A 15,130-nucleotide genomic window follows, 5' to 3' on the forward strand; every position below is an offset into this window, starting at 1 on the left:
GTCTCCTGCCAGTGGGGCAGACAGATGCCAGTCTAATTAACAGTCAGAACTAATACCCTTCATGAATGAAAGCGATTGGGGGAGGGCAGTATTGACAAGTTAATTTTCCAGAGATTTATTTTTGTCTCGTTGTGAGCCCCTGTTTATCCTGAGTGTTGTCTGTGGGTCTGGAGAGCAGACAAGCACAGCTCCTGGAGCACATCAGGATACACTGCTGTGGGCAGCAGAAATGAAGTTTATTTCAGGAATACAAGCTGTGTGTTGATTCTTTACCCTCCTAAGCAAAGATGTGTATTTACTTCATGAAGTTAAAGTATTTTAACTCTTCACTATTAGCAAATAAGAAAAGCTGAACTCAATCATTCTTCGTATTGCTGGATTTAATTTCAAAATTGTGCAAGCTTGATACATAATTTTGTCACTTGGACAGAGGCTTTCTCTGAATTTTTATTTGAAAAATGAGGGCATACTTTAGTTGTCGTTTCCATATTATTTTATGTGCCTTTAGTAATTTCTGAGGTTTGTTAGTGGGGTGCTATTATTTTTCTTATGCTTGAATAAAAGCACAACATCTCTGGTTTGCTTCAGCATGCCAAGGAAAACATGCAAAGATGAAGCAGGTTACCTCCCACCATTAGAAGGGTATTTTGATTCCATGGAAGCACAAGCAGTGCATTTCTTTTGCAATAAAAACGCTGGCTTGATTAAAAAAAGTTTCCTACTAATTCCATTGATAGCATATTATCAGAATATGTTACTTGAGTAAAGATGCAACAATAAATCAAATAAAGCAATTACATAAATTGGAGCATCTTTGAAAAGTAGGACAAGTAAGCTGAGTGTGTTATTTATTTAATACCAACTTAATATCACAAAAGCAAACAGGTAAAGTACATCAAAATATTAATTATATGGATCCATGCTATAACTTACAAGAAATGCTTACTTACTGCTCCTCTCTTCAAGGGAATTGCTGATAGAAGTTAAACCATAACATCTTGAATTATTCACAAGTATCTGAATTATGATGGGTAGATGTAAGTGATACCCAGAAGAGCTTTGATAGTTAAGCAGGACAAAGACATTTCACCAGTTCTCTGTGAGTTGTGGCTCTGAGACTTGAATCATTGCTTCCTGCACAGATTTTTCAAGCTACAAACTATGAAGGTGTATTTTTGAACAAAGAAAATAATCTTGTTTTGGTTTAGTAGGCTAGATCTTAATAATGATTTAAAATGTTTATTTTTTTTTTTCCATTCCAAAAGCATTTCCAAAATGTTTTACAAGGTAAGATTTACAAGGTAAGATTGGGGAAGAAAATTGTAAACATTGCTGTGATTCCTTTAGACAAACTGTTATCTGAGAGCAGTGAGTGTCTGATGCTTTCAAAGTGATTGCCTTCAGTAACAAGATCCTGAGACATTTTTAATTTGACTTGGAATGAAATTCCATTGGAGCAAGCAGATATCTCCCAGTCCTTCTAACAATTTCTCCTAACCCCTGGAAAGATGAAGACAGCTTCCACTGCAGCCAGGCAGGATTTGGTTATTGCCCAGAAATTGGGTGACTCAGGCTGGGATCTGCAGCTTTTGGTAAATGTGGCAGCTTCTTGAATCCAGTCTAACTCTTGATGAGTTACAAATAGAAATAATAACTTAGATATTACAGCTGGCAAGCAGCTTGGGGCACTGGTGGCAGCTCCTGCTGGCTCTGGCTGCTCTCCATCCCCTCATTCCCCAGGACAGGTCAGCACCTGCACTGGGCACTTCCCTGCCCCCAGGGACTCAGCTCCTGGATGGAGAAGCCCAGGAGCAGCAGAGCAGCTTTCAGGATAAATTAGCTTGGAGAAGATTGTGTCTGCTGAGTTGCCAGTAGTGGGGAGGGCACAGAGCCAGCACCAGTTTTGGCAGGAGGATTGTTCACACAGCCTTGGGAAGCAGTGGGGAGGGCAGGAACATCCAGCTTTAGCATTGTTTCAAGCACTTCATCCTCACTTTGAGCTCAGCTTACTGCACTTCTGTATCTGCACTCTCTAAAGGGAGATGCTGATCTGTTGCTTAGCATTGGTGAGGATCTTTTTCCAAGGCTCCATTAAGAAATCTGTGAAGAAAATTTTTTTTTTTTTTGGAGTAGAAGAGCTAGTGCATCATTTCTGTATTAAATCTGAGAAGTGAATGCTGCCTATGAGTGGAATACCTGAGAAATGTAGCTTTGGTCAAGTAGAGTGTAAGAATGAGCAGCAGTTTATGCCATAATAATAATTTTTGTATGATCTGGAGATTCAGCTGCCTATTCCCTCTGTAAATTGAAAATAGTTCCATTTTCATTATATAAACCAAACTCCACTGTGCCTCAGTCCTCTGTACTTGTGTCCCACAGAGCCTCTGACCCTGGGGGTGTGGGCAGAGGGATGGGGTCAGAATCCCCAGGTTCTCCCCTGGGTCATGATGCAGCAAATGCAGCTTGGCTCCTCTAGTGCTGACTGTCTTGGTGCTCAAGAAATGCAAATGAAAGGAAGGGATGGCACGGAATGTGTAAATTTGGCATTGTTTTGGAAGGCAGTTCTGCAGGAAAACTTGCAGGGAGAATGATCAGGTGTTAATAGAGGCAGTTCTGTGAGGGTGCAGTATGAGGGATCATTGCACAAAGTGAGGCTTGTCATGTTCAAAGTAATGTGGGGAGCAGGGAAAGAAATGGAATAATTTAAGTATGAAAGGCAGTGAAATGTAATGAATCACAGTGTGACTAACAAGGTGATTTAGTGAGATGGAGTTAAGCTGGATGCAATGTGATTTTAAAAGAAAAAGGTAGGTTTAGTAATAGAATTGTAGACATTTGAAGCAAAATATGAAACAAGCAAAAGAGTCTAAGGGGAGCTAATGTTTAGTAACAGTTTTTTCAGTGTAAAAACGATCAGGCATTTAATTACAATTTTGTTCATTTTAAACCACCTCCTACATATATAACATTCACATAACAAACAAACAAAAAAACACACTTCAGGAGCATGTTGCCAGGTTTTTGTAACATCAAATAAACATTAAATAGAAAAAAATTAAAAATGGGCTATGACTTTACAGTGCCACTGTAAAACAAACAATTAATGTATTACTGTACAAAGCACAGTACTAAGCAGTGTTGGATAAAATATAAAATAAAACATGACTAAGACTGAGGGGGTAGAATGAAGTTTAAACAGCACCTAGAAATTTGTTCATTGGTGATCCACCATGGGATTAGTGAGACCATGGTTTGGTACCAAGTTCCAGTAACATGTATTGAGGTTTTAAATATTTCCAGTGATTTTGGCTTCACAGCTGACATGCTAAATACAAGCTGTAAATTGTTGGATATGTGGGCAAATTCTTAAATGGTTTAAAGTAGTGTATTTCTGGCTGAAAGGATTTGGCCCTGCAGAAAAGAAACTGCATAGCTTATTTGATGTGTTCCTGTGTCTGATGAGCAGGACACGGACTGGGGACACAGTGTTCTGAATTGAAATAAAATATTTATTTTGGTGCTTCTTTACCAATATCTACATTTAGACTAAAATTGTATTTTCTCATTCCATTGTTTCCCTCACTAAATGGGAATGTTGTTTCTTTTATAAGAGGAAAATTCCTTATTCCTTTTAAGATTAATATATATATATATATTCGAAGTGAGCTCTGCACTGAGGATTTGTATGCTGAGCCTGTCAGACTGTGAATCTTTATTATTACTGAGCTTTATCCTTGAGTACATAGCTTGCCATCCAGTGTGAATATTAAGTGTCAGGCTGGGATGCTCTGTGAGGATTTGCAGGGGACAGCAGGCTCCTGTGCCAGCCCTGGCAGCCCCTGCCCAGTGGCACTGATCAGTGGGGTCATTTCTCAGGGGTCCCTGCCCTGGGCTGCAGCTCCTGGGGCTGCAGGGATGGAGGAGCTGCCATCACCTGCAGCTGTGATTTCCTGGATGCTGGGGAGGGTCATGCAGGAAAGAAAACAATGTGTGGAACAGGTCATTCAGAAATGTGGGATGTTTACAAATCTGGTTCTTATTCTGCTGAAAGAACTTTAGTTTAAAAAATTCACCTTTTTTGTTTGTTTTCAAATAACCAATCTGGGCTGAGTGTTTCACTGATGTATTCTGTGTGATTGGCTTGTGCACCATTTATACTTTTTGGTCCTTTTTTCTCCCATGTTACTCTTGGGGAAAATCTGCTGCTTGACACAGCTGAGCTTCCTCCCTCCTTTCCTTCTGATCAGAGGAGAGCACTTGAGCTCCAGTGTGGGATCTGCATGGACTTCTCCCTACCTGTGACTTTACATTTTGTAATCATTGTCAAATCACACCCAGCTGGAAGCAACAACAGTAAATAAATCCTTTAGCCCAAGGCTCCCCTGTGTTGTATAAAACAAACACTAACTTGTCTTTTGAAACCAATTGCAGTCATTTTGTGTAGAAGGAGTAGATCTCCTAACATGGCAGGCTTAGATTATTTTACTCTTTTTCAGAGTGAAATAGTTTTTCTTCACAAACAGTAAGAATTCTTTTGCTAAAACTACAACAGCCTCAGTGTAAAGGGTGCAGGAACTTCTCCCTTCTCTGCAGCAATGGCCTGTGTGGGTGCCATGGGCTGGGGGTGCCTCCAGCACCGTTTGTGTGATACCTGGGGGAGGCTGGACCCTCTCGAGCTCTGATGACCTTACAAAAGTGTTTTTTTCCTGGAGATTGGTGTTTGTCAGCTGACCCATCCCACCCCCTCTCTGTCTCCAGCGTGTGAAGTGATGCTTTTATTTTCTGTGCTGATAAAAATGTCTTTGGATCAGAAAATTTGGTGTATCTACCCAAGTTAGTTTTTTTTTTCTTTGCTTTGTCCACAAGAAATATGCTCAATCTATGGAATGTGATGGACCCTCTAACTACTATTTTTCTGTTAGGGCTCAGAGATGTAGCCTAGAGTTGTGCTGTTTCTCTAAGAATAATTCTGTCATAAACCACAAATCTGTTGGATAAACTTTGGATAGGCTTTGGTTTGTTCTTTTTATTCTAGTCCTTGATTTCAAATGTTATCAACATCTACAGTTCTTAAGCAATGTCAAAATTTCTGTTAAAAAATAATAAAAAATTAGATCAGTTTACCATTCTCTCTGCATGGGATATTCCTTTTCAAACTGTATTGCTTGTAGAGGTGTGATTTATTTGTTGGCCTGTGACAGATGAGAGAACCACTAGTTTAAAAATGCAGAATGCAAAGCCTCTGTTGGGAAATATGATATTCCTGCTTTTCAGTGTTTGTCAGGAGCAAGGTGTTCAGGCTATCCACTGGAATTGGTGAAAGGTGTTCTCTAGTGGCAGATGAGGACAGGTTAATCTTTTTGAAACTATTTGGTTATTTCTGCACCCCCTTTGATGGTGCTGCTCCCTGCAGTTTGTGAGGAATGATCTCAGGTAGCACAGCCGTGTGTTACCATGGCTAACCTGGGAGCAGCATTGCTGCTATTGGTGCAGTTTTCTGTACTGCAGAAAAGTGGGGACAGACAAACAAAAAAAGAGAAGAAAAGTTCTGGGACTTGTAAGAGCCATGATGACAATAGGAATGGAGAAACTCTGTGCTCAGGGCTTTGTCCCTTTTCTGCAGTGACAGAGGAGCTGGCTCTCCCACAGCCCAGGCTCAGCTTCTGAGCTGCCTCTGCAGCCAAAATTATGAAAAGTCCTCTGGTAAGAGACCCACATTCCTTTCAACTTCATGATATGTTTACTGCCATACTTAATCCTACAGGTTTTATGCTGAAAAAATACATAAACATCCCCATGGCCTCAGTCACAGGAAACCCTTCTAAACTCAGTGCCTTGCCTTCTTTTTTAAAAAGCAGGTATTTATTGAAACCTTCTGGCAGTTTCAGTCACAGGTAGGGGGATATACTTTGTAAATGATGGTTTTATCTCAGGTGAGATATGGAAATAGAAGCAAGGATAGCTTGAGGTTATCACAGTGTGGTTCTGTGCTGCAGCACTTGCAGCCCTGCTGCCCCTTAGGGCTCAGAGGGGCACGAAGAACTTCTTACACAGCTTGTACAATATTTAAAATATAATATTTTAACAGATCTGTGCCATTTCCCCCCTGTACACCATGCAGTTGTGGTCACAATCTCCACTGCAGAGACCTTTCAGCTGATGTGCTGAAGTCCTGGTCTGTCAGCAGCCTGTTGTGGCACAGTGTCTGCACTGAGGGGCACAGCCCTGCACAAGGAAGGCTCCACCTGGAGTGCTGTGCCAAGGGCTCAGGACAGAGCTGAGATCCAGTCTGCTCTCACCTTTCCAGTGCCTCCCCTCATGTCCAGATCCAAACAATACAGACCCAACAAACACAGTATGGAGCACTAACATTTGCATTTAGCATTTCAAATCAGTTCTTATGCCAGGAGAAGCCATTCAATTTGAAGTGCTATTTGGACAAATCCTTGCTCACATTTCACCAAATCTCAGTGTTTATCCTCCTATCACAAAGAAAACTTCCATGATTCCTTTGTACAAAAATGTGCTCTCTGCATCCCTAGGACTCCAAATGTGCTGCGTGCCATTTTCATTTTGAGACAAAAAATTACTTAATTTTGAAAGATCAGAGACTAAGACTTCATAGAAAATTATTTTCAGAATACTTTGCAGTATTCTTCATTTTATAGTGATATTTGCTTCTAGCAATAACTACAACTGTCTTCTTAATAGGCACATGCTGCTACCCTTTGCAGTGCCCTGTGCATCCCACAGGAGCATTCTTGCACATGCAGCTGGTTCTGCTTTTTCCCTTCCACACAGAGCTTCCTTCCTGACATTGTGCCAGATGTTTTTTCTCTCCTTGAGTTTCTTCTGTGCCCACTTCACAGGGTACAGCCCATGCTTGGTGCTTTGTCCTTCTGAAGGTTCTGTGCCCCAGAGCACCTTGATCCCATCCTGTCCTGTCACAGGAGCATTTTTGGGGACATGGGGACCTTTCCATCACTCCTGAGAGGACAAGGGACCCCATGGGGGTCTGAACATGCATCCAGCACATCCCTGCAGGCTGTGGCTGCCCTGAGGGCCAGCTCTGAGTGCCCTGACTCCAGTGCAGGTGTCCCAGGGAGCAGCTGGCAGCTCCCAAGGGACAGAGCCAGGAGCTCTGGCTGTCCCCAGGGAGCAGAGCCCAGCCGGGTCAGGAGAGCAGACCAGCTCCTGAGACAGGGGCTCAGGGACAGCCCCAGGGGCTCAGGGACAGCCCCAGGACCCATCTGGGGACCTCAGGAGCTCAGTGACAGCCCCAGGACCCATCTGGGGACTCCAGGAGCTCAGTGACAGTCCCAGGAGCTCCCTGACAGTCCCAGGACCCATCTGGGGACTCCAGGGGCTCCAGTGGCAGCCCCAGGACCCATCTGGGGACTCCAGGAGCAGCAGCCCATGGGGATGGAGGAAAAGGGACCACTGGAATGCCCACAAATTAACCAAAAGGCTGGAGAGGAGATGCAGAGTAGTCAAAGAGAACCACGGCTGAGGGTCAGCCAGGCTGGAGATGGAAACCCCATGGCACAGTTTAGCCAGGGCCCAGAGCCTGAGAAATAATCATTTTTTTCCATTGTGATAAGAAATGCTGTTCTGTAAAGTATTCATTGTAATGATTGAACTTTTTTAAAAAGCCACACTAAGGTGATGCTTAAGATTCAGGATTAAATGTAATGGTAATAAAGTGCAGCTAGAAATGCTCAGTAAATGGTTTCAGTCCCCCTCTTCTAAGGCTAATCAAGGCAGTGAGCTGCTCTGTGTTGAGTATCCTGGCATAAATATCAAGTGTGGTTTATCATATTCCAGTTGCATTTCATTTTTTGTCCTTTTCCCTTTTTTTAACCTGATGTTCTGAGGATTTCCTTTTAGTGCCTACAAACATCTCCTTTTGACAGACAGTGCAAATTAAAAGATATGGCTGGGCAGAGGAAACTGGAACCCAAATATGCCCCCTGGGTTTTCATTTACAGTTAGAAGCTACAGACACAATTACAGCTGACAGAAATGCAGGAGCCACTGGCAGAGTGCATGTGGCAGTAGAGTCATGCCAGGCAGTAATTGGGAAGATTATTTTTAATCAGAGCATATCCTACAGCCCAAACATTAGAAATCTCTTGTAAGGCTGACAGGAAATTAAACTGAGACCAAACAAAAAAAGCCTCAAAATAGAAGTAATATGGTTAGAAGTCTAATGATGGCAGAACTCAGTGCTTGTTGTATTTGCTTGTTATCTAAAGGGAATGGCTTTTAACTTGCAGCAACAGATATCATTGTCTAATTGCATTTTTAGAACAGAATTAAAAAATATCGGATTAGATCAATTTAGACGTAGGCTTTTGATAGAGGTCTGAAGCAGTAGATGTTCAGTCAGACTTAGTAATTGTATATATGTATTAGTAGTGATTTTTGTTTTTTTCTTTTAATATAATGCTTAATGAAGCCACTTCTACTGGAAAATAATAACATGTCTGGGATCCTCTTGGGAATCGTGGCTCTGGAGATATTTTATGAAGCCTGGATGGCCTGGGGCTCTCTCTCAGTGACCCTGCAGAACAACCTTGGCTTCTCTGGGCTGCCTGAGCTGCTGCCCCGAGGGAGAAGCCCCTGGGGTATCTCAGTGCTGACACTTCCACCTGGAAACACTTTTTCATTTTTAAGTGAACCTGAATAGATCCTCATCTCTGCCAAATCTCTCCCCCCACACTCAGCTGGGTTTCCTGCAGCTCCTCTCCCGTGTCCCTTTGTGAGCAGAGCAGGAGCACCGTGGTCACTCTGCAGAGGGTTCTGCTGTTCTTTGGGTGCCCATCACCTGCAAATGTTGTAATACCAGCTGCAAGCAAAACTTTGCTGATTGGGAATTTATTTCTGAGCCATAGGACTGCAAAACTTGCCTGTTTTGTGTTCAGCCACAACTTAGGGCAGTTGTGGAGAAGGAAATTTAGCACTGGGAATGTGCACGTTGTGTTTCTGCACAGGATTGCTTGTGGCTGTGTGGGCAGTTCTCGATGGCATTTCATGTCAGAATAAAGAATGAGGTGTGATGCCAACTCCAGAGCCAACCAGGTTTTCCTGAGGCCTGTAAATAGGATTTTATCAGAATTACAGTAGGGGTTTCCACACAAAGGTACTGGCATTTCCCAGCTCCTCCCTTCCAGTATTTCCTCCTGAACAGATTCACACACCCATGTGCCCATGCCTGGAATCCCACTTCAGCTGTGGCTGAGTAGCTGGGTAACAACTCCAGTGTACTTGGTAAGTGACAGTTCCTGCCCAGGGGTCTGTGCAAGCCCTGCAAGCTGTGACCAGCTGTGGAATTCCATTGATTGCTGGGATTTATTCTGCACAAGGAGCTGCCCTGAGCTGGCTGCTGGGGCCAGGGGCTGCACTGCCCCAGCAGCACAGAGACATCTCTGCACAGGGAGTGTCTAAGTGTGCCACTCTTGCTTTTTGCCCAACAACACAGAAATAAAATGAAACTGGTGTGCTCAGCTCAGAAATTGCTGCTTGGGAGGGTTTGGGCAGCTGGCATTGCTGCTGAGAGCATCAGGGTGAAGTCACTTGAGAACTCTGAGAGGTGCTCCCCTGTGATGGCCCCAGCTCCAAGGACACAGGAATTCCAGGCTGTTTGCTGGTGCTGCTTGTCACCTTTCCAAACTCTGGAGTTCTTTTACCAGTGTGTGTGATCACTGCAATGCTGCCTGACATGTTTATAGAGCATGTGCCTTTCTGCTACTGGTGGTTCTTGTTCCCATCTTCCCTCAGCTGCATTAGAAAGAAAATTGACTGATTTTTTTTATTTAGGTTTTTTGGGTTTTTTTTGTTTTTTTTTTTTTTTTTAAGGGAAACCACATATAAGGGTCAGGACATTTTGCGAAAAAATATCCAATATGTTTACTCTTTGGAATTTTACTGAAGTGGATAAAAAGTATATTAAATTTACTCACAGAATGATTTTATTCTATTCTGACCTAGGTGTGTATTATCTTTGGAGACTCAAAATGTGGACAACAATTCTATTTTCAGGAGTGTTTGTATCAAAGAGTACATATTACCATTTGCATGTGGAAATGAAAAATGCATGTAGGAAGAATCTGTTAGGTAAAACATGGCTGAGCTTACTGTACCTACTGAAATTCAGTGAATAATTCAGTAAAATGTTACATGTCACAGCTGCTCATTAATAAGAAATAATGGCATGGGATAGAGTGTTGCCCTCTTGGAACTCCCAAATATGTGCTTGTAAAATATACTCTGAATGTCCTCCTTTTGGTTATGCATTTTACGATAATTTTTCTTTTGCAAAAATGCTGCAAATTTTCAGTTAAAGGATACACAAAAAGCAAATTACAGTGATGTGTTCCTATTGAAACAGAAACCCATGCTGGGGAAAATTTACAGCTATAGCTTAGTAATGCCTATTTTAGTGGATAAATTTGCAATGAAAACATAGATTTTTGGTTTCAAATGCATTGCAAACTGCCTGAACCTATTTACTGTCCATGGCATGTTTAATAAATAATAAAATCACACTTGTGAATCACTAACCAGATTTTGCTGTTTGGCTTTGTGCTACAATAAAAATGCACTTCTACCCCAATAGTGTGTGCAATGACAGCCCAAGCAGTGCATTAGCAATTGTATTTTCTGTTGGCTCTTTAAGCCTTGCATGAGTGCAGGGCACAAGCAGGAGCTGCCCTGAATCCCTCATTCCCAATAAAAATGTGTTTTTCTTTCTGCAGGAAACTCCACAGCAGCCCCATGCGAGTGGTGCCTATTGTTTCCATGAGTGCAGCCTCCTCTCAGTAAGTCCCTGATTTTTGTCTTGCTCTTGATTTTCCCACATCTCTCCTGTGCTGCCCCAATTAAAGCAGAAATCCTTTGGACTCTCCAGCTTGCTGCTTCACCAGGCTGATAGGGCACAAGCAAAGGCTCTGATGGTTTTAGTCTTCAGTGGGCAGAGACATGCTAAGAAAATAATCTTGCCTGGTTCTGGCTGTAGGTTAAATGATTTTCTCTTGTGTTTCCATTGGAGTGTTTGGGTTGTGTCACTGTGGTGTTTGTGTCGCCTTTGGCTGATTACTTTGTGGACAGATTACTCACAGACACTTCTTTTCCTCAGAACAGCTGTGGGTAATTATTTTATCATGCTTGCTTTTAGAAAATGCTCTCTGTAAAGTCAGAATAGGGAATATCATGAATTAAGCTCCAAAATTTATGGGACATGTGAAAAAGGTATTTGTGCTGATTAGTTTTTTGTCTTTGTGCTGATTAGTTTTTTGTCTTCTCCCTTTCTGAGAAGAGGCTTTCAAATCCAAAACACTTGTTGCTTATTTATACTTGGAATTTATTCTTTAGTAAAGTTTTTCTTTGTAGCACATACATAAAACCAATAATGATTAAGCACTTTTTATTCAGGATATAACTTTCTATACTGCACTAAACAGAGAAGTATCAGACAAAAGTGTGTAATTCGTGGTAGATGTGTACAGTAATTTCACGAATACAAGCCGCACCAATTTGACCAAAATTTTGGTGGAAACCCGGAAGTGCGGCTAATATTCCGGGGCGGCTAATCTATTAACAAAATTCTAAAAGCTGCCAACACGGAAGTGAGAGCCCGCGGCAGCCCCAAGCCAAGCTGGAGCCCGGCCGGCCCCGGCTGAGGTGGGAAAGCCTGGCAGAGGCGGGGCCAGCAGTGTGGGGGGCGGGCGGCAGAGCCTGAGCCAGCAGGGCGGGGCAGGGAGGGCGGCAGAGCCTGAGCCAGCATGGCGGGGGAGCCGGGGAGAACTGGGGCTAGCAGTGCAGGGGAGCATGGCAGAAGCAGGAAGGCCGGCGGGTGGGGCTGCCTGGCAGCGGGGGAAGCCCAGCAGAATCGGGGCCAGCAGCGTGGGGGAGCCCGGCGGTGCGGGGGCCTGCAGTGCCGGCCAGGGCGAGGAAACGCGGCGGCGGTGCAGATGGGAGGGGGCGGCCGGCGAGCCCGGCGGCGGGGCTAGGGAACGCGGCGGCGGCCAGCGAGCCCGGCGGCGGCAGGCCGCCGGCAGGGGTAGGGAACGCGGCGGCGGCCAGCGAGCCGGCCGGCGAGCCCGCCGGCAGGGCTAGGGAACGCGGCGGCGGCCAGCGAGCCGGGCGGCGGCAGGCCGCCGGCAGGGCTAGGGAACGCGGCGGCGGCCAGCGAGCCGGGCGGCGGCAGGCCGCTGGCAGGGCTAGGGAACGCGGCAGCGGGGCGGTGCTGACGGGAGAGGGGGGCCAGCGAGCCCGGCGGCGGCGGCAGTACCACCCGGCCAGCCCCGCCGAGCCGTGGCGCTGAGCTGGGCCACCCGGCCCCGTCGGCAACCATGAGCGGGCCGAGCCTGCCTGGCCCCGCCCCGAGCCAGTAAAGCCCCCTATGCCGCGATCCTGTTACTAATTGGCCAATTTGTGAAAGCTGCGCACGAACGAAAGTGCGGCTAATATTCGGGGTGCGGCTTATCTATTGACAAAGACAGCAACATTGTCGAGGCACCGGGGGTGCGGCTTATAATCCGTGCGGCTTGTATTCGTGAAACTACTGTATTTTATACTTTTTAAACAGTTTTAAATAATTCTCTGCTTAAAATAAACTCCAGTTCTCAGATATTTTGTATTAGGTAATGAGCATGGCTTGTTCATGGCTGAGTATATTTTTGCTTTATATACATTTATGCATTTATAAGTACACTCTTCTTTCTTCTGTGTTGTACATGGGTATTGACAAAATAATAGGCTAAGTTTACTTTTTTGTTCCACTGTATTAATGTGAGAATCTGAGTTCTGCCCCAGCACACAGTTTCATGTCACTGAAAAAATTAGACACACAGTCCTTGCTAGAAAAAAGAAGAGTTTTGCATTTATTCTCCTACACTGAACACAATCTTCCTCTTAATGTCTTTGAAATAAGATTTCATTATTTCAAAAAGACTGCCTGGCTTACTGGATGAAAAAAAAAAAAAGCCTGTTCATCTTGAGGATAGATTTAAATCAATTCTGTAGTGCTCAGCATGCTTGTTGCTTTTAGCTTTCCCTCTGTCACGAGCAGTGTTTTCTAGCACAGAATAACCTTACAGCCCTTAGCAGAATTTGATGCAATTGACAGCTTTTGTTAGAAAAATTCTGGTAAGAATTGCACGGAGGAGGTTGGGGTTTCCAGCACAGGGGAGATGGCAGTCCCTGAGATAATCACACCATGTTTTGAGGAAGCTAACATTAATTTGGCTGTGAACACAGTGCCTCAGTAGCTACAAATGTAGTTTCCAGGAAAAGATATTTATTTTCCCCTCAACAAGCTAAAGCAGAGGTTTGGGCACCTACAGCAGGAAAGAAGACAAGGCTCGTTTGGAGCCTGAGGCGAGTTTAACGCTCCCAAAGCTCCTGTGCATCATTTGGGTGATTGTCCCTGGTGCCCCAGCCCAGCAGCAGGACATCGAGCAGCAGAGGGTCCCTGTGCCAGGAGGGTCCCTGTGCCAGCAGGCCCAGCCCCATCCCCAGGCTCAGCCCCAGCCCCAGGCTCAGCCCCATCCCCAGGCTCAGCCCCAGGCTCAGCCCCAGCCCCAGCCCCAGCCCCAGGCTCAGCCCCAGCCCCAGGCTCAGCCCCATCCCCAGGCTCAGCCCCAGCCCCAGCCCCAGCCCCAGGCTCAGCCCCAGCCCCAGCCCCAGCCCCAGGCTCAGCCCCAGCCCCAGCCCCAGGCTCAGCCCCAGCCCCAGGCTCCGCCCCAGGCTCAGTCCCAGCCCCAGCCCCAGCCCCAGCCCCATCCCCAGGCTCAGGCTCAGCCCCAGCCCCAGCCCCAGCCCCAGGCTCAGCCTCAGCCCCAGGCTCAGTCCCAGCCCCAGCCCCAGCCCCAGCCCCAGCCTTGCCTGCACACAGCTCTGGCGATGGCAGCTCCATCTGGCTGCCAGGGATGCCCTCCTCACCCGGGACACGGGGCATGGTGCCACACTGCTCAGATGCTCTGTCCCCTTCCCTGCCTGCAGAAAACACTGCAGACCAGAAATTCCAGTCCAGCACATGGGTTTTAAGGTGTGGGAGTTGTATGTGTTGAAACAAATATCTGCCCCTTCTCAAAAACCTCTTGTAATAATCGAATTTTGTATTCAGTGCCCTTTGGTTGAATTTCAGTTCAATTCCTAGCTGTTGTTGCTTTGCAGTGTTTTCCTATTTCATTTTGATAGAGAAATATGTTGAGGTAAGTCTAGTTTTAACAGCCTAGCTATAGAGAAATCCTGGATTTTAAAATTCAGTTCCACAGCCTATGGATTTAGGTGTTTGACCTTCTATTAATGGTGCAGTAATGCCTACAGTACTCCAGCAAAGCTGCAGTGCATTGAGCAAACCAGTAAACAAAGCAATAGAAGACAGCTCCAGAAAACCACTGAAAATAAACATGACAGGCAGAGGAGATAGAATTGTTCCAAATCTACAGTGGGAAATTAAGGACAAGTAGTGGCTGGCAGGGGGTTTGTAGCAGAAATGGATGTAAAACCCAGGTAAGCAGAGTCTTCACTCACTCCCTGGCATGGAGAGGTGTTCCCATTGCACTGAGCCAAGCAGAGACTCCCTGCAGTGGGAATGCTGCAGAGGGCAGGGCTGGGAGCAGCACCATGAGCCCCTCTGGTGTCCCAGCTAAAACTGAAACCCAGGAGCTGGACTGAGCTGTGGGAGCTGCCAGGAGCTGCCAGGGCTCTCAGCTCACACAGCTGGGCACTTGGGCTGTGTTGCATTTCTCTGAGTCGAGCTTGTTCTGAAAGATGAATTGCTGTGCTTTGCCCTCCCCTATGCACCACCCTTGCCTGAAACTGCATCCTTTGGCAAACAAGGCATTTCCCTTTGGTGTTGCACCAGAGTTCTCTGGAAAAAGAAAAAAGTTCACAAATATTTCAGTGTTTGGCAGAAAGTTTATACAATTCTTGCCCATTCTGTTTTTTCCTTACTCTTCAGATTGTGCATACAGCAACAGCTGTTCCATAATTTGATAAGCACACTGTAATTAAGTGATCTTGGTTTATTAGTAACACCTTTCCTTGACTGGGAGATTTTAAAGTAACAGAGAAAAGATGAGCCAGGAGTGCTGCTTCATGTTAATTTGACAGCTTCATCCTT

The 15,130-nt window shown here is 45.2% G+C and overlaps 1 protein-coding gene across 17 annotated transcripts in view; it reads left to right on the top strand.

Annotated features, from left to right (window-relative positions):
• The window catches only part of RBFOX1 (RNA binding fox-1 homolog 1), a 1,131,477-nt gene that overhangs the window by 463,071 nt on the left and 653,276 nt on the right, over window positions 1-15,130 (top strand). For all 17 annotated transcript variants that reach the window (XM_033073813.1, XM_033073810.1, XM_033073809.1 and 14 more), the window contains one exon: window positions 10,758-10,820. In XM_033073813.1, the coding sequence (XP_032929704.1) occupies window positions 10,758-10,820 (63 nt within the window). The remainder of the gene's footprint in view (window positions 1-10,757; window positions 10,821-15,130) is intronic.

Source organism: Catharus ustulatus, chromosome 16, assembly GCF_009819885.2.
Source record: "Catharus ustulatus isolate bCatUst1 chromosome 16, bCatUst1.pri.v2, whole genome shotgun sequence".
NCBI lineage: Eukaryota > Metazoa > Chordata > Aves > Passeriformes > Turdidae > Catharus > Catharus ustulatus.